The 25329-nt window shown below is 42.4% G+C and overlaps 3 protein-coding genes across 12 annotated transcripts; 2 read left to right on the top strand and 1 right to left on the bottom strand.

Annotated features, from left to right (window-relative positions):
* The first annotated feature begins 2393 nt into the window (after positions 1-2393).
* LOC110529494 (CMP-sialic acid transporter) lies at positions 2394-12590 on the top strand. 10 transcript variants are annotated; one of them, XM_036984894.1, is made up of 12 exons: positions 2394-4261; positions 5367-5634; positions 5728-5847; positions 5948-6041; positions 6154-7362; positions 8172-8352; positions 8877-9036; positions 9146-9298; positions 11225-11291; positions 11370-11546; positions 11748-11882; positions 12056-12590. In XM_036984894.1, exons 6-12 carry the CDS (start codon positions 8213-8215, stop codon positions 12181-12183), a joined length of 960 nt encoding a protein of 319 aa, XP_036840789.1. In that variant the 5' UTR covers positions 2394-4261; positions 5367-5634; positions 5728-5847; positions 5948-6041; positions 6154-7362; positions 8172-8212; the 3' UTR covers positions 12184-12590. The 10 variants fall into 10 exon arrangements, with proteins under 10 accessions (XP_036840789.1, XP_036840790.1, XP_036840787.1 ...); XM_036984895.1 differs by having other exon boundaries at positions 2394-2763; XM_036984892.1 differs by having other exon boundaries at positions 2394-5634; positions 5948-6428; positions 7165-7362.
* Positions 12591-13478: 888 nt separating this feature from the next.
* Positions 13479-15124, bottom strand: LOC100499588 (akirin 2(1b)). The gene is given in 5 exon segments (NM_001195166.1): positions 13479-13489; positions 13615-13686; positions 13776-13913; positions 14112-14255; positions 14947-15124. Coding segments are annotated over 5 exon segments (543 nt in total).
* A 2051-nt stretch (positions 15125-17175) lies between these two features.
* LOC118965606 lies at positions 17176-20872 on the top strand. The gene is made up of 2 exons (XM_036986840.1): positions 17176-18559; positions 18682-20872. The coding sequence occupies exons 1-2, from the start codon at positions 18431-18433 to the stop codon at positions 19633-19635; spliced, it is 1083 nt and encodes a 360-aa protein (XP_036842735.1). The 5' UTR covers positions 17176-18430; the 3' UTR covers positions 19636-20872.
* The last annotated feature ends 4457 nt before the right edge of the window (positions 20873-25329 follow it).

A 25329-nucleotide genomic window follows, 5' to 3' on the forward strand; every position in this document is an offset into this window, starting at 1 on the left:
GTGCCAGTCTATTTGTTTTTAAAAATTGTTTGACATTGTCCTAGGGGTGTTACTGCCCACAGAAAATTGTTGTATGCCAGTAAAAGAAACGGGTCATAGTGTTTGAACTGAGGAAGGATAACATAGAGGGTTACACTTGGTCAAAACACTGTCTGCCAAAACTGTCCACATAACTGACTGTAGGAGCAGGCATGTGCACAAGACACACAGCCTGTCATAGGCCAAGTTCAAGGGGTATGACCTCCGGTGGCACAGCAAACTCCGACGTTGCAGGAGCTGTCATTAGCTAGCACATTCACAGTGACAAACTAGTATCCAGCTGCAGCTCTGGATGTCTTAATTGCATCAGTATGCTTTGACCCATTCAGTATTATATATTACGGTTGAATGCTTTAGTATTGCATGTCATGTTTGATTAAATTAGGCTGCCAATGGAATAGTGGTCGTACAATATGAATTATAGGACGTACAGTATCTTAATGTTTGCACCAGTATGAATTGACCCGTTTAGTATTATATATTATGGTTCAATGCTTTAGTATGATATGTTAGGTTGCATTACATTAGCCTTATTCTATTGATAGCATATCAATGGAATAGCAGTCGTACGTCCTAAAATTCGTATTATAATATACATTATCCTACATCTTGATTTCAACCATAAAAAATGCTTAGAACAAACTGTTTGTGTATAGTAGTTAAATGACAATCCAGAGTCATTTCTGCCTGTTGGAGTGTTTGTCCGACCTCTAAGGTGTTTTACATGCCAAAGAATGGGACTTGTAGCGGCTCTGCAAAGGGAAGAAAATATGTGCCAAGTGTGGAGGGGAACAAAATTATGGGGGATGGGATGGATGTATGCCGGGTGCAGTAAAAGGCTAGAGGCCCAAAGATATAAAATCACTCATAATGTATCTTATGCAGAGTCTGCAGGGCAGATTGGTGGAACTAAATCAAATCAAATGTCATTTTTATTTAACCTGGCAAGTCAGTTAAGAACAAATTCTTAATTACAGTGACTGCCTCCCCCGGACGACGCTGGGCCAATTGTGCGCCGCCCTATGGTACTCCCAATCACGGTCAGTTATGATAGTCTGGAATCTAACCAGGGTCTGTAGTGACGCCTCTAGCACTGAGATACAGTGCCTTAGACTGATGCACCACTCAGGAGCCCATAGAATTATGTTTTTTGTTATCCTTCAGTGGAACGACAGAAGTTTTATTGCTAACGGTCAGGAGTTTAACAAATATGTAATAGATTTAGAGATCAATCCTGATGTGATATGTGTTCAAGAAACATTGCTTAGACCACATCTTGATTTTATTATTGTTCAATCAGATCTGATATATCAACTGGACAGGATGGCAGGTGTGCTACGTACATAAGGGAAGGTCTTGTATATCGTAATATTACTGTCTCATGAATGTGTGATGGTGGAAATCTACAGTGCAGGTAGTAATAAAGTTATTTGACAAGTGTTGTAAAAATGATCTGTAGCGATGTTGATGAAATTGGGCTCTAGAGAGATATGGTGCGGTGACTTTAATGCACATAATATTTTATGGGGAGGCACACAGTGGCCTGCAGTGCCCCCCCCCCCCCACACCCACACACATCTAGCCACCGGGATTTTTTTTGCCCATTCTTCAAGGCAAAACTGCTCTAGCTCCTTCAAGTTGGATGGGTTCCGCTGGTGTACAAATTCTCAATTGGATTGAGTTTCTCAATTGGACAGTTTCCCAGTCCCTGCCGATGGAAAAACATCCCCACAGCATGATATTGCCACCACAATGCTTCACTGGGGATGGTGTTCTTGGGGTGATGAGGTGTTGGGTTTGCGCCAGACATAGCGTTTTCCTTGATGGCCAAAAAGCTACATTTTAGTCTCATCTGACCAGAGTACCTTCTTCCATATGTTTGGGGAGTATCTCACATGCCTTTTGGCAAACACCAAACGTGTTTGCTTATGTTTTTCTTTAAGCAATGGCTTTTTTTTCTGGCCACTCTTCCGCGAAGCCCAGCTCTGTGGAGTGTATGGCTTAAAGTGGTCCTATGGAAAGATACTCCAATCTCAGCTGTGGAGCTTTGCAGCTCCTTCAGGGTTATATTTGGTCTCTTTGTTGCCTCTGATTATAATGCCCTCCTTGCCTGGTCCGTGAGTTTTGGTGGGCGGCCCTCTCTTGGCAGCTTTGTTGTGGTGACATTCTTTACATTTTTTTAATAATGGATTTAATTGTGCTCTGTGGGATGTTCAAATCTTCAGATATTATTTTATAACCCTGATCTGTACTTCTCCACAACTTTGTCCCTGACCTGTTTGGAGAGCGCCTTGGTCTTCATGGTGTTGCAGAACAAGTGTATGTGTGTGTGTGTATATAATTTGATGTGCAGTCACACAGGGCGGAGCACAATTGGACCAGCGTTGTCGGGGTTAGGCCGTCATTGTAAATAAGATTTTGTTCTTAACTGACTTGCCTAGTTAAATAAAGATTAATAAAGTTGGCGGCATGCACATTTAACGTTGGTTTGCGGACTGCCATTATAATTGACGAACATCAAGCGAATGCTTGACATTTATACATCCGGTGAAAATCTCATTGTTCTATTTGTGATTCGCTTGGTGACAGGCGGCTCGGCTCCGGGACTGCAGCTGGGTGCATCTTAGATGCAGACAGATGACAATGGTTTGAAGTCTGGTTCGTTAAATACCCATTCATTTTACAACGCACCATAACAATCAAGTTAGCTAACCATGGCTAACGGTAAGTGAAATTTGCAATTCTTAGCTACTTGCAATGCTAACGTTAGATGGCTAGCTAGTCTTTAATGTTTCAAAACTAAACGCAGCAAGCTAGCGTTTAAATCAGTAATATTATTGGGTGTGAATTTATTTGCTGGCAAGTTAAACAAAGTGTTTTATGTTGCGAACGAAAAAGAGTTGTCTCTGAATCATGGAAGCGCAAATGCTATGTAGCTAGCTAGTTAGCCAGGTGCAGATTTAGCAAGGTGGATCTTGCTAAACCAATCCCCCGGCTGCAAAGATTGTTTTTGTAAACGAATTCGGAAAATAACCAATCACGTCAAGTGTCTGTCCACATTAGCCCCTTTCAAACGGCATTGTTAAGCTTTATCCCTGGATTCACACTTGTGTATTCCAAAGCCCTGGGCAAACGGACAAACGTAGCTTGCTGACGCGACCAACACTCTCAGCCACGCGACCATTTGTTACATGCAAGGCATTTATTCGCATATTAGGTCCCCTTGCTGCTAGCATAGCATTTTGTTTCCAATAATGTATGTTTGAAAACATTGCTGCCTCCTTTCCCTGACCTCGGAAACAAGGTTTCACTTTTGAAATGTGATCTTGCCCCTGCACAGAGAATGTTGTTCACGGACGAGACATCAACTTTTCTGATCCAGGCAAAAGCATGCAACAATATTATCATGGATGGTAATATCTAGATAAATGTTAACAGAATAAATTAATGAAAACCGACAAATTGAGACCTGTGTGAATGAAGCTAGCCACAATAGTGGATTTTGCGTTAGAGAGTGTAGGAAAAACAGCAGGTCCGAGACAAGGTATGCTACTCAGTGACACAGAACACAACTGTAGAGTTTAAACAAATATTCGCGTTTTAGCTAATTATTTGAAAAACGAACTGCTTCAAAGACGATGTCATCCATGATGGACTGGCATAGTTGTTAATTACCTATATTATCCTAATGGTGATGCACCTTTACACATTTAAGTCAGCCCAACGCCCGCCTTGATATGTGCCAAAAAGGCATCAAGTCAATCGCTTGGCCTGATATAAGTATAAATACAGTAAAGTACACACTAAAAGAGTAAAAAAACATGTAAGAAAAATCGTGTTAAAAAAATAATAATAGGCACAACTGCAGACTTCAAAGAATAGGCCAGGGCATTCACAGAGTTGGTCAGATGGTGCCTGCTAATGTCATCGGCCTCCCCCTTTGCTTGAGGAACAAAAGAGGAAGGTAAGTAAGTAAATCAAGTGAAAAGGAGACTGGAGTAGGACTTTAATTTGTGCTCCTCCAGTTACACAACATCCCTTCCTATCTCTAATTTGATAGGCCTACCTGTAAAATGGGAGGGGTGTCATATCCCCATAACCAGAGAAATTGGACAACATTTACACACACTTTGGTTGAACTCATACCTTGGTTGACTCAGCTTGGCGATGCTACTTTCAGCTTGATCTCAATTATTGGAGAGAGACCTCATCGCTTTATCAGGTATGAAGGGGTCAATGGTGCTTTTGTTATTGTTAAGTTTTGTTGTAACTAGTACTCTTTGTATGTTGGCCTATGTTAATTTAATAGGCCTACATTCAATTTTATTGGTAACATACACATTTAGCAGATGTTATTGCGGGTGTAGCGAAATGCTTATGTTTGTAGCTCCAACAGTGACATGAGATTTGAATTTACAAAATGGAGAGAACTTGACATAAATAGCTTCTCCTTGTCCGCTTATTTAGAAGTAAATGGAAATAGATAAACCTACCTCTTAAATTATTGCATTGGAATATAATTTCTCAAATTGACCCCAACCCTGAGGCCTAAATTCAACACTTAAATGACATGAGGATCACACTGCGCAACATGCATTACGGTTCCATAGGCTCTCCAATTCACCTTCATTTACAGTTTTACTCTGTTCAAGTAGACAGTTATCAATAGTTTGTTTCTTTGTTATTAGTCATTCAAAATGTACAGGCCTACAGTATTTGGCACCCTCTGCTGGTGATTTGCAGGATGTGCAAGGATACACGTAAAAGGAGGGCTGCGATTGCCTACTATGATCCATTTTATAGAGAGAAATTGGCATAACTTTAAAACTAGCAGAGATCCAACTCTGGAACTTTGATATGCCTGTAGAGTATGTTCAACAATATATTGTAACGTTCCCATTCAAAATATTTTATGTTTGTTACAAAAACTTTCTTACCTTAGTTTGTCCTGGTGGTCGGTACTTCTAATCTTCGTGCCTTATAGTGGATAATATTGTGCCCATGTCAAACCGAGCTGGTAGCACAGGTCATGCTGACCAGACTTGGCTTCATGTCCACTCTCCTGGAGCCAGAGCTCCACATCTGGAGGCAGATGTTTATGGGATTGTGTTACCACAAGGCCTTGTCCCTGCCATTGTCCATCCATCGATCAGGCAGGGAAAAGGTTTAAAGAACTCCTCCATGCTGCTCTGTTCAAATGGACTGAGTAAATCCTTAATTACCATTACCTGTAGCATAAAGGAATGACGTAAGTGAAAATCACAATTTCCACAACCATGTTTTGCAAAGGACTAAAACCCTGGAATGTCACATGTAATTATTTGCAGGTCTTTGTACATTACTTCCCACGTCGCATTGACGTCGTAAAGGATCCAAAGTACCAGTAGCAGATGGCATTGGAGTATGAAGACCAAGCATGGGAGCTAGGTGTGACTTGTGCCTTCCCACTGGTTCACCTGGTCCCACAATAAAGTACACCTGAGTGATGATTATGGGATTGCAATTTTGGCCATGCTGATCAGACACTTCGTTTGAGGGACTGCGGTGCATGGCTGCTGCTAGGCCTACTTCTGCTGGGATTTAAAGTGTAAGAAGGTAACTTCTCATTTTAATCATCACTTTTTTCTCATTTTTTTCTGCATTTATGCATAGTTCAGTCAAATGAAGTGTCTAATGCATTCATTTCAGGATGGAAGTGGAGGCAAGATTGGCCAGATCTCCAAGACAACTACTTCTTGTGCACCCCCAGCAGGACCCCCTCTTGCAGCACCACCTGCTCCTCCAATGACTGGCCTTGTGATCCACAGTGTAAGATGTTAGAATTGAATGTGATTGTTTCTTATTTTCCCTGCACTTGTGCACTATCCAGACCACAAATTCTAGGTGTCTAATACCTCTATTGTTACAGCATGGGGGCAGAGGCAAGGTTGAACACCCAGCGGCTGTCGTTCCATCAGTTCAGCTGTGTGGAGGCAAATAAGTACTTTCAGCCGACTCGCAGGGTATGTTATTTACTGTTATTGGTAGAAATGTCATCAATATATGTTTAAGTGTGCATGTGTTGAAAAGTATTTAGTAATCAATGTGAAACCTAAAATATCCATATGATTACAGGGTAAAGTGAACAGTGCGGTTATCTGCAGCCCCAGGATCACCCTTGATGGTCAGTGTGACAGGGAGGTGGACGTTCAGTCACCTTTCTACCACACCAATCTTTTTTTTTACTAATCAACTGCTCAACATTACCAAGAGTATTAGAATCTGGTCGAGAACAAAATGTCGAACAGCCTGCAGCTTGTAAAGAGCAGGTGGGGGCAGCCCTGATAGGTGAAGAGAAGCCCTGATGGGTGAACTGTTATTCTTCAATCTACTTTATTCTACATTTTCTTGTAAGTATTTCATGGGTGTATGTTGATTTGTGTATTTTCCAGGAGCTTGCTCGGTTGTCTTATTAAAAAGAGAGCAGGGAAGAATTTGTCAGTTTCTCCTATATTGGCTCAAATTGGTTACTGTTTTTTACTTCCCTCTGGAAAGTTGTTTCTTTAAATAAATACTGAATAAAACATTTCTGTTGCAATTTTTTGTTATTATTGGGTATCTTAAATACTGTCACCGAGTAGGCTGATAACCGTGGACCTAAGATCCATAGGTAAGGCTGTACATTGCAAGATGAATGTTCAATACACTGTTGGTTGAGTAGTGAACTTAATGTGGCTAGTTTCACACCGTTTTCAAAGTCCCCCCAATAAGTGCATTGACCATAATATTTGTGAAAACTCTTAACAGTTATGTCCTGTGGGTGTCACTTATTTTGACCGATACCCCATTTCATGGGTGAACAATCTCTAGCTTAGGCTCTACTGTCCAATATGAGTTCAACAGTCGACACGTATTATAGGCTTAATGTGGTTAATTTCATACTGGTTTTAGAGTTGCACTGTAAGAGCTAAGATGCTAATATTTGTGTAAACTCAGTTGTGTTCTGTGGGTGTCACCGAGTAGGCTGATACCCCATTTCATGGGTGCACAATCTCTTGTATAAGCTGTATAGTATGCCCCCAAAGCAGATGTGGGGATTTCAAGTTTTTTTTCTGTTAATTAACAATTGTATTTCATTTTGTTTAGCCATATCTAGTCCAACTATGGCTTGATTCTACTGTTTGGAAGGCTCCTGCGTGGTGCAGCGGTCTAAGGCACTGCATCTCCGTGCAAGAGGCGTCACTACAGTCCCTGGTTTGTATCCAGGCTGTATCACATCCGGCTATATTTGGAGTCCCATAGGGCGGCGCACAATTGGCCCAGCGTCGTCCAGGTTTGGCCGGGGTAGGCTTTCATTGTAAATAAGAATTTGTTCTTAACTGACTTCCCTAGTTAAATAAAGGTGTGCATCACTTTCAATGGGGGACTTTCATTTTTAATGCAAAACCCAAATTCCACTATTGTGACTTCCTTATTGTGGCTAGCTTCACACAGGTGATATTGAGCGTTTGCTGCCCTTCCAGCTGTAGAGTTGGGAGACTTTCGACACACCCACTCGCCTGCTACCCATACTTGGGAGTTTGTTGCTTCAGTTGGCTAGCTGCCTATGTGAGAAGATGTTAGCCAGCCTGCATAACACCTGTTTTTGTTGGCCATAGCAACCAATGTATTTGCACAGATGAAAGTATTGTTTTTTTTGTCAGGTTTTTGTCCTCAGATGGAAGGATGAAAGGGTATACATTTACTTATCAAAATAGCTACAGAGGCATCACAAGCATATACAAATTAAGTGAAAGTGCAGCTTTTCTGATTGGACAATGAAAATGAGTTATTCTGACCCCTTTTCACACTGGCTATTTTTGCATCATGTTTCTGGGGCAAGTCCCGAAAAGACAGTGCTAACCTTGCTCCTGAGCAGAGCCAACTAGCCCTGGACTAAGGTTGGTGCTAGCCCATTTTAGAATGTTCCAAGTGTGAACACACTTAGCCCCAGGCTAAAATCTCCCTTAGCCCAGGACTAAGCAGGCTCATAGCCCTGGGCTAAGGTGCAGTGTGAACATGCCTAGTATGTGTGATTTCTGGTTCCTTGCCTCACTGACCTACTTGCTGTCAACTTTATACTTTCTGCTGTCAAGACTGTCCTCTCTCCACAGAGCCAGTGAGTGTGGTGTTCAAGGTGTACTGTCTGTCAGTGATGACAATGGTGGCAGCAACTTACACTGTGGTATTACGATACACAAGGACCATATCATCAACAGCTATGTACTTCTCTACAACAGCAGTATGCGTCACAGAGGTTATTAAATTGTTCTTGAGCCTTGGGATGTTGACCAAGTAAGTAGGCTTTATCTAGGGCCCAGATTTGCCACCTATTCTATATCCTGTGTTTTCATGACAGACCAAATAATGTTCCTAATCCATGTGTAAACTAAACAAGTGATTGCTATCCAAGTGGTCTCAGCCTTGAATAAATATATAGAATACCCTTGAAGGGATTGACATAATAATTTGCCATATTGCCCGGGCAAGTGACCTGAGCAGTTGCAAGTTGAGCCTGCCCTCTGGTAGCCCCATTAGGCAGATTATATATATCTTCTTTTTTTTTTTACACTGATTACCAACATGCGAAGTATTCCAGTAGTCCTATTTGTTCCTCCTCCTGTGTGTAGGTGAAAATAGCTACTTTAATTAAACTGATCATAATCTTCGAGCAACCAAAGAATACTCCTGACTTGCCCGATAGGGGAGTGCCTTTCAGACCTTAAATGTCAATCTCTGCCTTGTATTGAGTATTTTGTTGAAAGAATGCCCTAGTTGCTCAACTTTTGTATATGTTTGTTTTAATTTTCACCTTGCAGAGAAGCTGGCAGCTTTGGCAGGTTAAAAGCATCCATAGTTGAACATGTGTTTCAGTGTCCAAAAGAGCTGCTGAAACTGAGTGTTCCCTCTGTGGTCTATGCGATTCAGAATAACATGGCCTTCATAGCCCTGAGCAATCTTGATGCAGCTGTGTATCAGGTATTAACTTGAAATTAAATGATTTCTTCAGAAAACTGCACATTAATAATTGACTTGTATACTTCCTTCCTGGTTCATATGCTCACTTCCACTGCATCTCCCTACCAAGGTGACCTATCAGTTGAAGATCCCGTGCACAGCCCTATGCATGGTCCTAATGCTGAACCGCTCTCTCAGCAGGCTGCAGTGGTTGTCTGTCTGCATGCTGTGTGGGGGTGTTGCTTTGGTCCAGTGGAAACCTGCAGAGGCCACTAAAGTCCAGGTACCCTTGGTATTTGTCTAGCATTATTACATTTAACCTGCATTAATCTAAAAACACCCATTTGATGTCAGAGGACTTATTGTACAAGGGAGACCTTGCCAATGGGCATGTCAAGTTCATTGATGATGTTCTTATTAAGCAATAAGGCACTTGGGGGTGTGGTATATAGTGCTTTTGTAAAGTATTCAGACCCCTTCACTTTTTCCATAATTTGTTACCTTACAGCCTTATTCTTAAATTGATTAAATTGTTTTTTTTCTTTCTCAGTCTACCCCATAATGACAAAGCAAAAACAGGTTTTTAGAAATGTTTGCAAGTTGATAAAAAAAAACACAAACAATTCAGACCCTTTACTCAGTACTTTGTTGAAGCGTCTTTGGCAGTGATTACACCCTCGAGTCTTCTTTGGTATGACGCTACAAGCTTGGCACATCTGTATTTGGGGAGTTTGTCCCATTCTTCTCTGCAGATCCTCTTGAGCGCTGTCAGGTTGGATGGGGAGCGTCGCTGCACAGCTATTTTCAGGTCTCTCCAGAGATGTTAGATTGGGTTCAAGTCCAGCTCTGGCTTGGCCACTCAAGGACATTGAGACTTGTCCCGAATCCACTCCTGCGTTGTCTTGGCTGTGTGCTTAGGGTCGTTGTCCTGTTGAAAGGTGAACCTTCGCCAAAGTCTGAGGTCCTGAGCGCTCGGGAGCAGGTTTTCATCAAGGATCTCTCTCTACTTTGTTCCGTTCATCTTTCCCTCAATCCTGACTAGACTCCCAGTCCCTGCTACTGAAAAATATTCCCACAGCATGATGCTGCCACCATGCTTCACCGCAGGGATGGTGCCAGGTTTCCTCCAGATGTGACGCTTGGCATTCAGGCCAAAGAGTTCAATCTTGGTTTCATCAGACCAGACAATCTTGTTCCACATGGTTTGAGTTCTTTAGGTGCCTTTTGGCAAACTCCAAGCGGGCTGTCATGTGCCTTTTACTGAGGAGTGGCTTCCTTCTGGCCACTCTACCAAAAAGGCCTGATTGGTGGAGTGCTGCAGAGATGGTTGTCCTTCTCCCATCTCCACAGAGGAAGTCTGGAGCTTTGTCAGAGTGACCATCAGGTTCTTGGTCACCTCCCTGACCAAGGCCCTTCTCCTCCGATTGCTCAGTTTGGCTGGGTGCCAGCTCTAGGAAGAGTCTTGGTGGTTCCAAACGGTTTCCATTTAAGAATGATGGAGGCCACTGTGTTTTAGGGGACCTTCAATGCTGCAGACATTTATTGGTACCCTTCCCCAGATCTGTGCCTCAACACAGTCCTGTCTTGGAGCTCAATTCCTCCGACCTCATGGCTTGGTTTTTTCTCTGACATGCACTGTCAACTGTGGGACCTTGTACAGATAGACTTTCCAAATCATGTCCAATCAATTGAATTTACCACAGGTGGACTCTAAGTTGTAGAAACATCTCAAGGATGATCAATGGAAACAGTATAGCAAAGGGTCTGAATACATTTTTATTTGATCTGTTTTCGCTTTGTCATTATTGGATATTGTGTGTAGATTGATGTGGATAATTTGTTTTAAATATATATTTTAGAATAAGGCTGTAACCTAACAAAGTGGAAAGAGTGAAGGGATCTGAATACTTTCTGAATGCACTGTATGGCGGTTATACCACGGCTAAGGGATTTTCTTATGCACGACGCAACGCGGAAGGCCTAGATACAGCCCTTGGCCATAGTATATTGGCAATATACCACAAACCCCTGAGGTGTCTTATTGCTATTATAAACTGGTTACCAACGTAATTAGAACAGTAAAAATATTTGTTTTGTCATACCTGTGGTATATGGTTTGATATAAACCAATCAGAATTCAAGGTTCATAATGGCTTGTTTAGAATCCAAGGATTTGATAAGGATGTTACACATGTTCTAATCTTATCAGGTTGAGCAGAACCCTTTTTGGGGGTTCATGGCCATTGCTATCGCTGTATTCTGCTCCGGATTTGCAGGTAATGTATCTTCATACCTTTAATATTCCATGATGATAATGGCAGGTTATATTTAATGGTGTCACTGTGTTTGAACAGGTGTGTACTTTGAGAAGGTCCTGAAGAGCTCAGACACATCCCTATGGGTGCGGAACATCCAGATGTACCTGTCTGGCATCGTGGTCACCCTCGCTGTTGTTTACATGACTGAGGGTACTCAGGTTATACAGAAAGGCTTCTTCTACGGTTACACGCCTTGGGTGTGCTTTGCAGTTTGTGAGTCAAATTTTAAGCTTGATACATAAACACAATCATGTTTTTTTTTTCTTTTTCAGCAGCAGTTGTCACAAAGTGCTATATAGATACCCACCCCAAAGAGCAAGGCAGATTTATGCAATTAAGGTTTTCTTGCTTTTCTACCATGCCTGGGGATGTTTTTTATTTTCCTAACCTGAATTTGTAATTGTATCCTTCCAGTTCTGGCCAGTGTGGGTGGTTTGTACACATCAGTGGTGGTGAAATACACAGACAATATCATGAAAGGCTTCTCTGCTGCAGCCGCCATCGTTCTCTCTACTGTGGCATCTGTCGCTCTGTTTGGGCTACAGATAAGTGAGTTGATAAATCAGATCTGTGGGCAGGGACTATCATGAGTTACTGTTCAGACTGGGCTTTGACACTCGTGTTAACATATCGTATAAAATAGAATCTGACCAACATATTTTGGCTGTGAGTGAATTTATAGTCCATTGCAGGTTCAGTAACCATTTTCTCTTTTCTTTCAGCTGTTAACTTTGCCAGTGGAGCAATGCTAGTGTGTATCTCCATATACCTGTATGGACTCCCAAAACAAGACACCACCAAGCTTCCAAGAGCAGACAAGGATGCCAAGCAGAAACTGATCACTGTTTGAGGCCTGGAAGAACTTAAACGTTTATGGCCTTTCCTGACCACTGACCTGCCCGAGGCCCTCTGTTGCGTATAGAATAGTGTCGGCAAGGAACTTTAATTTATCATTTAATGCTGGAGCATAAATTAAGGGAAGGGATTTTAAAATACACTTCAATATTCTGTGGCAATTGTGGAGCTGAGGCATAGAAATTACCTGTTTTTTTTTTTTTTACTGTGTTACTGCTGTTATGAATCTTTGTCAGTCATTCCACTTGTCACAGTACTAAATGTATATACACAGCTGACAATCTCATATTGTTGTAGCTGTCGTTATCTATAATACAATCTTGAGTCGTCTGTTTTGAACATTCAAAATACATTTGTTGACCCTCAATGTTAATGGCAATAAATCTGAACTGTTATGCATTGCCAGAGATGTTAACTACAATTTATGAAAAATACCACAATGTCAAACCAGAACACCCTTATGTATAGCTTTTATTATTTAGCTTTTCCCAACCCAAGTCCATTAATCTACATAGCGAACAAAAGTCAAGCAAAACTACAGTCATTTACCAGTACAATCTAACCACAACTGATAAAAGGCCAGGATGTCCTCTTCTGGAGTCTAGGCCAGGAGCTTCCTTAGTTTATCCACTATTTTGTAGTGACCACCACCCCTGCAAAGATGCATGTTGATTTGCTAAAAAATGTGGCATCTTTGGAACAAAAACTGGCAGAGTTGTAGCCTGTGCCAGTCTGTTTGGGCTATAATGCCAACTTGTTATTCATTGTCTGGGCTTGACAAGGACAGCAATCTAGTTGGCAAGAGCACAAACATCTGCGACAAGCCTAGCAGAGTTGGGAATGGCAGGTCACTAACAAAAAAGGCATCAGAAAACCCCCCGAATAAATATCAATACAGCAATGAAAACAGGCCACTGGTAGAGTAATAGGTAGCAGAGGTCCAGATATGCGTTGCCAGGAGCAGGCCAAGGCTTCATCAAATTGCACCCTATTCCCTCTATATAGTGCACTAATTTTGACAAGAGCCATATGGGCACTAATCAATAGTAGTGCACTATACAGGAAATTGGGTGCCATTTGGGACACATACCAAATTCCAGACGAAGAGAACGTAGTTGCCACTGACAGAAGTTTGAGGCAGCCTGTGCCCACAGGGGAGACATGGCACTGCTACGAGTTCAACTAGACCCACTGAGTCCCTGGGGAATACAGTTGGCAGAGAATCAGCTGAGGAGTTTTCAGCGATAATAAAATGGGGAAACTGGTATTCCATCAAACATCGGGTTTCACTCAGGAAACATCTGGAGAGGGAGAGAGAGCAACTATAAATACAGATTAATGGAAACAAAGGTTAACATTCAGCATGGTACAGAATTGACAGGGGTGTTTATCAAAGGGGAGGCATGTCGCTGATAAAGTTACTCACAGCTAGCAGGCTGCTCTCCAAATCGGCGCATTAGCTGATCGTGAGTGAACTTAACGAAAGCATCATATTGCTCTGCAGAAAGAGCAAAAGGTCAGACAAATGGATTGTGCAATACTTTCTTCTGCAGAAAACAAGTCACAGACACAGTTTCTCCGACATACCTGCTAGTTTTGTTGTCAATATCTCATCATACTCTTCCCTTATCTTCTCCTCTCGTTCTTTAAGCAGTCGTTCACATATCATCCCAACCTGTCTCAAGGTAAACAGAGGCTGCTCTTTTCTAGATGGGGAGATAGTACCTGTATGGAGAATGAGAGTATGTTCTCAAAACCACTTACCCTAAAATAATTCTGACATTAAATGAAGCCAAGGGGCATAACAACTGCAAGCTAACAAAAGGGATAGAAATTGTTGTGGGACAGCCAGTTGATGAAGACCCTAAGACATGTCTTTATTCTTACTGATGTCCTTCCTGAGTAAAAGCAGACTGGACATACCTGGCAGACTGGATCCACTAAGGATGGAGCTATGCGATTGTGACTCCAGGGGACAACAGACCTCTGTCTGCTGAATGCTGTTCTCCAGGTGCCTTCGCTTCTGCATCCGTTTGTACTCTTGTTTGATATTGTGCAGGATTTGCTCTGGATTGGAGAACAAGGGCTAGGTTAGGTTAGGGCCAGTTAATCAATTATTCCAAATATCATTTGCACAACATACTCTAGTAATATACTTTGTTAGTGTAGTTATACTTAAAGTAACTAACCACAATATGACCTTAATTTGAGAAGAGAAGCAGTAAAACTCTAGTTAGCCACTTCATTAGCAAATGAGAACACAATCCCAAACACTCCCGAGGCAGTTCCTGTGCACAGCCATTTGAGAGAACAAGGGGTGTGCCAATCCTAGCCATGTTAGAGTATTATACTGCCAAAATATGGTGACATGGCATCATCCTATGTTGCTGGTAAAGTGTTTCAGCTAAATGTAAAATGATGCTCATTTAAAATATCTAACGTTAGCTGCAGTAGTTAGCTTAGTTTGTTGGTTGAAGGTTTATGACTGACCTAGCTGCCATGCTAAGTGGCTAGCTAGCAAACAACATTTATGGACAGCTAGTATGTCTGTCGCTACCACAAGCTAGCCAACAACAAATGCTAAGTGTTTACAAGCTTATCAGTATGTAAATTACTAGTTGTAACGTTAAGCCAATTGAGTTTTCCTAGCCAGCTAACGATTTGTCAGTTAACTTCACACGAAGGTACCCTAACAACACATTTCATGAATAAATTCCCATGCCTGCCTCAAATCTAATAGCTATGAAATGTTGCTAACCGGTTGTGAGTCTGGACGACACTTCTCCAAATGGCGAGGGCTCCATACGCAGATATTTCTGGGGTGATGAGGTGTACGCGCCTGGAGACATTGGGGCGCATCTCCTCCTTTTGGGGGACGCCTGGTTAATCAATGGATCGAAATCCATAGTCCTTTTCAAAGTAGCCCCACAAGCCATTCCGTTTACAATATCTTCTCGCTATAACAACGAGAAAGCTGTGGTTTTCGCTATCAGAGGGCACAACAACCAGAGTTCCTGTGACTGGGCCGTTCTTCTCCGACTAACGTTACCTCAAGGAAAATTCAGATTAGAAACAAATGGCGTAGTTGTTTCGCCTATGTGAGTCTTAATAGCATCCAAATCGCAGACCCTGTAATGGCCGAGTGTTAGTTGACATTAATTTAGTCAATCCTTTTATATTAATTATTATATACAAACAGATGATAGTAGATTCGGACACGTATTTCCTTCTGCCAATGTCGTTGACAAATTCTTTCCTTGATGACAACCAACATGGCGTCAAATTCTGAGCCAATGGGCATGCGCAATTAATGATTGTTATGCTGGTATATGTAGTGTATTTGCCATACAGTTTTCATTCGTTCATATCCAATAGTTGGGCTTTTGCACTACATTCCCCACAAACCATGAATACCAAAACCACCTACCAAATTTAAATTATCCAGTACGTTCAAACGATTTGAAGAATTTGAATAAAGCTGTTAGTTAATCACTAACCAAGAACAGAACGTTTGAAAAGGTGTCCCCCCCCTGTTCATTATAAAGGATGGTCTCATTTCTGAATGTGCAAATCGGATTCAACTTAATTTTATTGTTCTTGTACATAACAGTTATGTGGTAGATCTATTCTCGATTGTTCAGGGCCCAGTTTCCCGATAGTGATGTAATTTAGGTTTACAAGTGTTTTAAAGATGCATCTTCCCTACAACGGCCGAAGATCACAAAACACCATGAGAACGGTCTCTAAATGCTTGTGCATGCTTCGGTTAGGCTGGGCCACCCAATTAGACTACAATCAAGTAGGGCCGCTAGAACGAATCAGTTGGATGGGCCTTTGATTTCCATAGGTGGACACGTTTTTTCACGAGACCTCGGGTGTTAATATTAAAGACCATAGGCAGCTCGTGAGTTTCAAGTTTGTGGAAGATAACAATTTATCCTACCATTTCTACGTGCCAATTATGATTGTTGTTATATGCGCATTTTCGTGGAACAGTTTAATTTCAATAATAACGTTTTTGTTTATCCTGATAAGTGATGGATCTTTCAATCACACATATCTCTACTCTGCCTGTCTGCACCCCTTTCTATCTGTCTTGACTTGTCCCTAGCGAATTTGCAACATTGTATCAACTAGCCTATTCAGAGCTTCCAGCATCAGTGAGCTCATGACAGACTGCTGTTTTTATGAAGTTTCCACTGGATATATGGAATCATCAGATCATGATATTTCGAAGCTCCGCTACAGCTAGCTTCACAGTTGGGTGCACAGTTCGCATATGCTGGTGTAGGTTGTGCGTAGAACCGGCTTTATATGAGATTTTGTTTTGGCAAATTATACACTGTGCTCTAACATTGTCTACATTATTCAAATGCTACTGTGCTTCCGACTCATTTTCCAGCTGTTGTTTTCACAGCTGTCTTTCCTCACTCTCCTCGGCTGCTAAGTGTGTGACTGTGAGTGAGTTGGCTCGGCCCTCCCTCGCGCATTGGTTGACTTTGCGTTTCTAATTGACAGGAACAACAGGTGAGACTGTTAGCCTGAGCAGACAGTCAGAACGAATGTGTGTGCGCTTGAGCATTTAGGGCTATATTGTAATGACCTGACTAGATCATAAAGGAATAATTGTCCAGACAGAGGATAGAGTTTACGAATTGACGGTTTATTAACCCAACTTTACACAGGCTACTGTTTGGCCGTAGCCCACGCCAAATAAATGAAAGATACCCCACAAACCAACAGTACCATTCTCTTGTGAAGCCCAGACATAAGAGAAAGAACAATGGTTACCTGGTCTTAAAACCAATGCTCCATCCCAATGCTCCATCCCCTTTGGTTGCACTCCGCCAACCACCAGGATGCCCGGTATGAGAACATTCCAGGCATTCCCGTGATTGGCAGATAGCAGGTTGATTGGCATGTCAGAGCCCGCGAACACTGGGTACTACTAGTAAGTACAACACAACCAATAGCCTAACACATGACACACAGCTGTCTGTGCGGGTCGCTACAATATAGTTGTATTTCTTCTTTCGTTCTTTGAATTAGTTAATTATATGAATTTAAATAGTTTGATTATTCATATATTAATGTTTTAATATTTTTATAACTAGATTCGGCTCTTCACGTATGCGAGCCTCCCCCCAACGTTCACCTACAAGAGCCGGCTCTAGTTGGTTGCGAGATACAGAAGAATAAGAATAACATACAGAAGAAGAAGAAGAGAGAATATTTCCACAGCTCCACGAGTTTTTTTCGCGATTGGCGAAAGCATGATATTTGTAGTAAGTTTTAAGGTTTAGCATCAGGTTTAGGTTTCCTGAACAGCTTTTACGAAAGTTGAGTCGATGTGTAAATTAACGTTAGACCTTTGACTCCATTAACAGACTGTTAACAGACTGTTAGACTAACATTATGTTTACATCTGTGCTAGTAATACACGCAAATACAGTGCAGTGTTGTAAGTTACTGTATACGAATGTTTAGTGGGGTAACTAGTAACTAGTAGGCTACAGCTGTCAGTGTTCAGAAAGTTAACATTCAACAATTTGAAATCCATTAACTGAGTTAGATTTTCGTACTTGAACTCAAAACGAACAATTGTTTATTATCAATCTGTTAACGTTACTCAAAAGATTACCACAATTTGCAGATAGCCTGTTTGCTATCGTAAAAACGGTGTAAGAAATTATAGCTAGCTAAATTACTTACTGCAGAGTAGGGCTAACGTTAGCCATGATCTGACTTGTAATTTAGGCTGGTAGTTGATTTTAAGGTACAGTCATGATAATGGGGATTTGTAGTTATGATTGAGATTGGACAAAAATGTGGGTAATTGGATGCTTAGATGTAACCATAGACTGTCTTTTTTTTGCAGTGTCAATTAAACATTAATAGAAAGAGAGAGATATCAGACTTATTTTTAAAGAAGCACAAACAGGCAGATCAGGTAAAAACAGACCCCAGCCCTTGCATCACTACTGGACCCCAGAGCAGCTCCCTAGCTGAGTGTGGTCAGACTTCACAAGGACCAGTCTACCACCACCACCACCACCACCTACCAGACAGTCAGTCACATGCCCAGTTCAGAATTTAAGTTTAGCTTCAGTTTGTAATAGGTAATTTTGTCACATTAAGCCTCACTTTAAAATTATGGTTGATGATTCATGTGTGTTCTTGTTTTGATGGCTGTGCCATTTTTATTATACACTAATGGTTCTTGTGTTATTTTAATGTAATTGATGTATCAAGGGATGCCACAGAGACCTCTGGCTCTGAGCAAGACTGTGAGCCAGAGCTGCCAGGAGATGCCATCGAGCCCATTGCAACTGCGTCAAGCACCAGATATGCTGTTCCAAAAGGACCCAATGGTAGGCCAGGCCTATACTTTAAACTACACATTTTAGTTAGCAGCTGTTAGTATCTAATCTTGTGGATCCCTTAATTATACATTTCCATAGAGATATGACACATTATTTAACATGTATTTCAGACATTTCAAGATCCAGAGAAGAGGGTCCTTCCTGTACAGTCATGTTTGAAAACATTTCCCAGAACTCAGCATGGTACTACTAGGAAAAGGGCTTTCAACAGCTCCTGGTATAAGGACAATTCATGGCTTGAATATTCTGTAAATCAAGATTTTACTTATTGTTTCGCCTGTAGGCATTTGTCTCTGCACAATACACCTGAATCTGCCTTCACATTACAGTCAGGTTTTTGTAACTGGAAAAAGGTCACGTTTAAAAATTATGGGTTTAAGCTCCATTCGAAGGCAGAGAATCACTGCAAAATAAGTATACAAACAGTGTGTAAAATACAGCCTAAAACAAGCTTAAGATTTTACAAATCATTGATGATGAGCACTGTAGGACAGAAAATAGTGACCAAAGTGATGGTGAGAGCTTCCAACGAGCTTATCTTTTATCAGGTGCTTGACAGTCTCACAGCTGAGCTGCAGAGACGTTTTTCAAAGAAGAATTGCGAGATAATGCAAGGGATCCAGACTCACAACCCAAAGAGTACAACATTCTTGAATGAGGAGCCTCTGTTTTCCTTTGCTCAGACCTTTGAGTCAGATTTAGAGGACCTCAAACATGAGGTTCATCAAACCAAGTGGCTTCTTGATAGGAGAGAGAAAAGTGGAAGGGACAGACTGTCTACTCTCCTTGACTTGGTTGTGTTTCTAGAACCTTATAAAGAGGTCTTCCATGAGCTGTTTCCACTTTGTAATATTTCTGTTGTTACACCCGTCAACAGTGCTTCTTGCGAGAGAAGCTTCTTAGCATTACAACTGATTAAAACCCACCTTAAGACAACAATGGTTGATGACAGGTTAAGTCACCTCGGAATTCTCAGTGTTGAGTCAAAGAGGGCATGCTCCCTCAACATGTTTGTGAAACATTTAGCCAGTTCTCACCAGAACCGCAGAATTATGCTGTTTTAAATCTACCTAGGATAATTTGGCACTTAGGCGGTCCCTCTGGTCATGATTAAAACCTGCACTGTGTACTATCTAGTACACTGACATTCTTAAATGATAAATCCCAAAGGTAGCATGTCACAGATTTCATTTGGTCTTGATTAACCCAATTCCAAAACTTTTCTTTGCTATTAGTAAACATAATATATATGAGCATTAAACATGATACTGTAAGTTTGTAATATTGATGGACACCAAAATTATTTACATTTTCAAGTCCATTTCTGATGGATACCTGTTATGTCAAATTGCAGTGTTTAAAATTAAAAAGTAAATTAACTATGGAATTTATGTAACACACAAATGCTATCTTATCTCCTTGGGGCTTGAGCTTTATTTTCTGAAAATATTTTGATGTTCAACACTTAGACCCAGATTATATATTCATGAAAACAGAGACCCAAGTCTCTGCAGTATGTGAGTACAGTACAGTGTATGTGTGTGTGCATGTGTGTGTGAGAGAGAAAGAAAGAAATTGAGCTGCAGTTCTGAGGTAGAGACACTGACTATTCATAGTATGTTAAAGAATTCTAGTGAAGTAACCCTTTTGGACCACACTATCTGCCACATTGAAGAACTCCGGGGTTAAGTGAATTATCACTTCTACCTCTAATCAGCAATCATAGGATTCATTCATGCTTGTTAGATGCCAGGTTAGGGTTACACACACATTTTCTGTCGTGGTCTCCCTGAACTAGCCCTGGCCACCCCATGTATAAAATTCTAGTTTCACCACTGCTCCCAAATAGGCATAGGCCAACACACTTGGGATTTGAAACAATCCACAGCTATGAAAAAAGAAGCTAATGATCCCTGGTGAATTATTTTGAAGGAGGATTATTTTGAAGAAGGATTTTATTTAGACAGGAGTAATTATCTCATTTTGGCAAAACATCAATTTACTTTAGGGGAGTCCAGCATTCTAACAGTGCACTGTGCATCCGCTAACTCTCCTTTCCAATTCACAAGAGTCTGAAACCATAGATCTGTATATAATGACGAGATACTCATGTCTCCGCCCTAATAAGGGGAGTCTTTGTCCAAAAAGCGGGAAGGCCGGCGACAATTTTAGGTCTGCATATTATGCCCATAGAGACGCATTGGGATTATTCTGGACAGTTTGGCGAGAGTGAGCCCTCTCGCTTGCTTCTTCCTCGTGTCACATTCTGACCTTAGTTCTTTTATTATATTTTTGTTTTAGTATGGTCAGGGCGTGAGTTGGGTGGGTTGTCTATGTTCTTTTTTCTATGTTTTGGGATTTCTGTGTTAGGCCTGGTATGGTTCTCAATCAGAGGCAGCTGTTTATCGTTGTCCCTGATTGAGAACCATATTTAGGTATCCTGGTTTTACTTTTGAGTTGTGGGTAATTATTTTCTGTTTAGTGTGTGTTGCACCTGACGGAGCTGTTTCGTTTGTTCTCTTTTGTTACTTTGTCTTTAGTGTTCAGTTCAGTTTATTAAAAGGATGAACTCTTACCACGCTGCGCATTGGTCTGACATTTCTTACTCCTCGTCAGAGGAGGACGAAGACGAACGTTACAGAATCACCCACCACCAAAGGACCAAGCAGCGTGGTAACGGGCAGCAGCAGCGATCTCAGGACTCCTGGACATGGGAGGAGATCCTGAATGGCAAAGGACCCTGGGCACAGGCTGGGGAATATGGCCGCCCCAAGGCAAAGCTGGAGGCAGCGAAAGCTTAGAGGCGGCGGTATGAGGAAGCAGCATGGCTGTGCGGCTGGAAGCCCGAGAGGCAGCCCCAAAAATGTATTGGGGGGGGCACACGGGGAGTGTGGCGAAGTCAGGTAGGAGACCTGCGCCAGCTCCCCGTGCTTACTGTGGAGAGAGAGGGACCGGACAGGCACCGTGTTATGGCGCACGGTGTCCCCGGTGCGCAGGCATAGCCCGGTGCGATACATAGCAGCGCCTCGTATCGGCCGGGCTAGAGTGGGCATCAAGCCAGGTGCCATGAAGCCGGTTCAGCGCATCTGGTCTCCAGTGTGTCTCCTCGGGCCGGGGTACATGGCACCAGCCTTACGCATGGTGTCCCTGGTTCGCCAGCACAGCCCAGTGCGGTCTATTCCACCTCGCCGCACTGGCCTGGCTACAGGGAGCATTCAACCAGGTAAGATTGGGCAGTCTCGGTGCTCGAGAGCTCCAGTGCGCCTTCACGGTCCGGTCTATCCGGTGCCACCTCCACGCACCAGCCCTCCGGTGGCAGCCCCCCGCACCAGGCTGTCTCTCCGTCTCCTTCCTACAGGTGCTCCCGCCTGCTCAGCGCTGTCAGAGTCTCCCGTCTGTCCTGAGTTGCCAGAGTCTCCCGTCTGTCCTAAGTTGCCAGAGTCTCCCGTCTGGAGCCGCCAGTCAGCCGGGAGCTGCCGGAGCCGCCAGTCAGCCGGGAGCTGCCGGAATCGCCCTTCACTTCGGAGCTGCCGGAGTCTCGTGTCCGTCTGGTGCTGCCGGAATCTCCCATCCATTCGGGACCCATGGCTTGGGTCCCCAGTCCGAGGTCGGCGGCGAGGGTCGCCGCGTTAAAGAGGCCACGGAGGCGAGTAAAGAGGCGGAGAAGGACGTGGGTTCCACGTCCCGCGCCTGAGCCGCCATCGCGGACAGACACCCACCCAGACCCTCCCCTATAGGTTTAGGTTTTGCGGCCGGAGTCCGCACCTTTGGGGGGTGGGGTACTGTCACGTTCTGACCTTAGTTCTTTTATTATGTTTTTTTTTTTTAGTATGGTCAGGGTGTGAGTTGGGTGGGTTGTCTATGTATATAATATGGACTTGTTCTTTTACCAAATAGCGCTATCTTCTGTATACCCACCCACCTTGTCACAAGACATCTGATTGGCTCAAATGCATTAAGAAGGAAAGATATTCCACAAATACATTTTTAAAAACTCCCATTCATATATTCCGTTTAGCATAGCATAGAGCAGGGGTACTCAACTCTTTACTCTACAAGTTCCGGAGCCTGATGGTTTTCTGTTCTACCTGATAATGAATTGCATACACCTTGTGTCCCAGGTCTAAATCCGTCCCGTATTAGAGGGGAACAATGAAAAATGCAGCGGATCTGGTTTTGAGGTCCAGAGTTGAGTTTGAGGGGTATAAAGGCTCGATTGACCTCTTTACTGTATCTATCTTTGAACGACAACAAATACTAAATTGAAGAATCCCTACTGTTGACCAATGACAGGAAGGGGAATGGACTTCGGCTCCGAATTTCGGCTTGCCTCAAGAAAAAAATATGTGTGCACGAACGTTCAAATTTGTTTTTTTCTGAAGACCAAGACATCACAAAATGTCATCATAATATATGCAGGAACTGTTCCGAACTGTTTCGTACATGAAGCATGCGGACGCCTCTTAAGTGCTTCGTTGGAGCACGTGTCAATACTGATCAAAAGAAAGTGAGCGCTGCTCTCAGATCAGCTTTCTCAATTCAAATATTTTAATTATTTCACAATACTGAGGATGGATCAGCTCATATAGAGCGATATTACCACATATGGCTGCAAATATTGAGGTGGCTTATTTTAATGTTTACACAATAAAAATGCACAAAGTCACTGATTTGGAACATCATTGAGCAAGATACACATAAGGAACATATTGAGACAAATCCCAGAAAGTAGCCTACATGTAGCAAAATAGAACTCAATTGATTGAACATGAAATCTATTTCAATATGATTAAAAACACCTATAGCCTACTGTTTATATTTTAATGCAGTCATATCGGTTTTCATTTGAAGCATGTTTTTGTATGTTGCTTGTTAATAGGTTTATCAATTGCAAAAACATCAACAACTTTGTATTTGCCTCAAGAACGAGACAGCCTATAGGGTGGAGGTCAGAGACCTGGCCGTGTGGCGCTAGGACAATAACCCCTCCCTCAACGTGATCAAGAGAAAGGAGACGATTGTGGACTACAGGAAAAAGAGGACAGAGCACACCCCATTCTCATCGATGGGGCTGCAGTGTAACAGGTTGAGAGCTACAAGTTCCTTGGTGTCCACATCACCAACAAACTAACATGGTCCAAGCACACCAAGACAGTCGTGAAGAGTGCACGACAAAACCTATTCCCCCTCAGGAGACTGAAAAGATTTGGCATGGGTCCTCAGATCCTCAAAAGGTTTAACAGCTGCAACATTGAGAGCATGGTTGCATCACTGCCTGGTACTGCAACTGCTCGGCCTCCGACCGCAAGGCACTACAGAGGGTAGTGCGAATGGCCCAGTATATCACTGGGTCCAAGCTTCCTGCCATCCAGGACCTCTATACCAGGCGGTGTCAGAGGAAGGCCTTAAAAATTGTCAAAGACTCCAGCCACCCTAGTCGTAGACTGTTCTCTCTGCTACCGCACCGCAAGCGGTACCGAAGCGCCAAGTCTAGGTCCAAGAGACTTCTTAACCAACAATCCAGTTTAAAAAAAGTACAGATAAGAATAAGAAATAAAAGAGCAGCAGCAAAATAACAACAGAGAGACTATACAGGGTAACAATACAGAGTCATGTGCGGCGGCACCAGTTAGTTGAGGTAATATGTACATGTAGGTATAGTTATTAAAGTGACTATGCATAGATGATAACTACAGAGAATAGCTGCAGTGTAAAAGAGGGGGGGCAATGCAAATAGTCTGGATAGCCATTTGATTAGATGTTCAGGAGTCTTATGGCTTGGTTGTAGAAGATGTTAACTAACTATAGTTTTGGCAAGTCGGTTAGGACATCTACTTTGTGCATGACACAAGTAATATTTCCGACAATTGTTTCCAGACAGATTATTTCACTTATATTTTACTGTATCACAATTCCAGTGGGTCAGAAGTTTACATACACTAAACTGACTGTGCCTTCAAACAGCTTGGAAAATTCCAGAAAATGATGTCATGGCATTAGAAGCTTCTGATGGGCTAATTGACATCATCTGAGTCAATTGGATGTGTACCTGTGGATGTATTTCAAGGCCTACCTTCAAACTCAATTGTAGACCTCCACAAGTCTGGTTCATCCTTGGGAGCAATTTCCAAACACCTGAAGGTACCACGTTCATCTGTACAAACAATAGTACGTAAGTATAAACATCATGAGACCACGCAGCCGTCATACCTCTCAGGAAGGAGACGCGTTCTGAACGTACTTTGGTGCGAAAGTGCAAATCAATCCCAAAACAAGGACTTTGTGAAGATGCAGGTACAAAACAGGAAACCGGTACAAAAGTATCTATATCCACAGTAAAACGAGTCCTATATCGACGTAACCTGAAAGGCCGCTCAGCAAGGAAGAAGCCACTGCTCCAAAACCGCCATAAAAAAGCCAGACTACGGTTTGCAACTGCACATGGGGACAAAGATCATAATTTTTGGAGAAATGTCCATAGGTTCGATGAAACAGTGGCCATCACAAAGACCTGTCCTCAATCCCATAGAAAATTTGTGGCAGAACGGAAAAAGTGTAAGCGAGAAAGGAGGCCTACAAACCTGACTCAGTTACACCAGCTCTGTCAGGAGGAATGGGCCAAAATTCACCCAACTTATTGTGGGAAGCTTGTGGAAGGCTACCCGAAACATTTTACCCAAGTTAAACAATTGAAAGGCAATGCTACCAAATGCTAATTGAGTGTATGTAAACTTCTGAACCACTGGGAATGTGATGAA

Source organism: Oncorhynchus mykiss, chromosome 8, assembly GCF_013265735.2.
Source record: "Oncorhynchus mykiss isolate Arlee chromosome 8, USDA_OmykA_1.1, whole genome shotgun sequence".
NCBI lineage: Eukaryota > Metazoa > Chordata > Actinopteri > Salmoniformes > Salmonidae > Oncorhynchus > Oncorhynchus mykiss.

What these genes read in the sequence shown, in the direction of transcription:
- LOC110529494 (XM_036984888.1), top strand. An exon ending in AGCCTTGGGATGTTGACCAA is followed by an intron (nt 8,353 to 8,876) that starts GTAAGTAGGCTT and finishes TTCACCTTGCAG; the next exon opens with AGAAGCTGGCAGCTTTGGCA. An exon ending in ATTCTGCTCCGGATTTGCAG is followed by an intron (nt 11,292 to 11,369) that starts GTAATGTATCTT and finishes GTGTTTGAACAG; the next exon opens with GTGTGTACTTTGAGAAGGTC.
- LOC118965606 (XM_036986840.1), top strand. Translation starts at nt 18,431, where the DNA reads ATGTATCAAGGGATGCCACAGAGACCTCTGGCTCTGAGCAAGACTGTG. An exon ending in TGTTCCAAAAGGACCCAATG is followed by an intron (nt 18,560 to 18,681) that starts GTAGGCCAGGCC and finishes CATGTATTTCAG; the next exon opens with ACATTTCAAGATCCAGAGAA.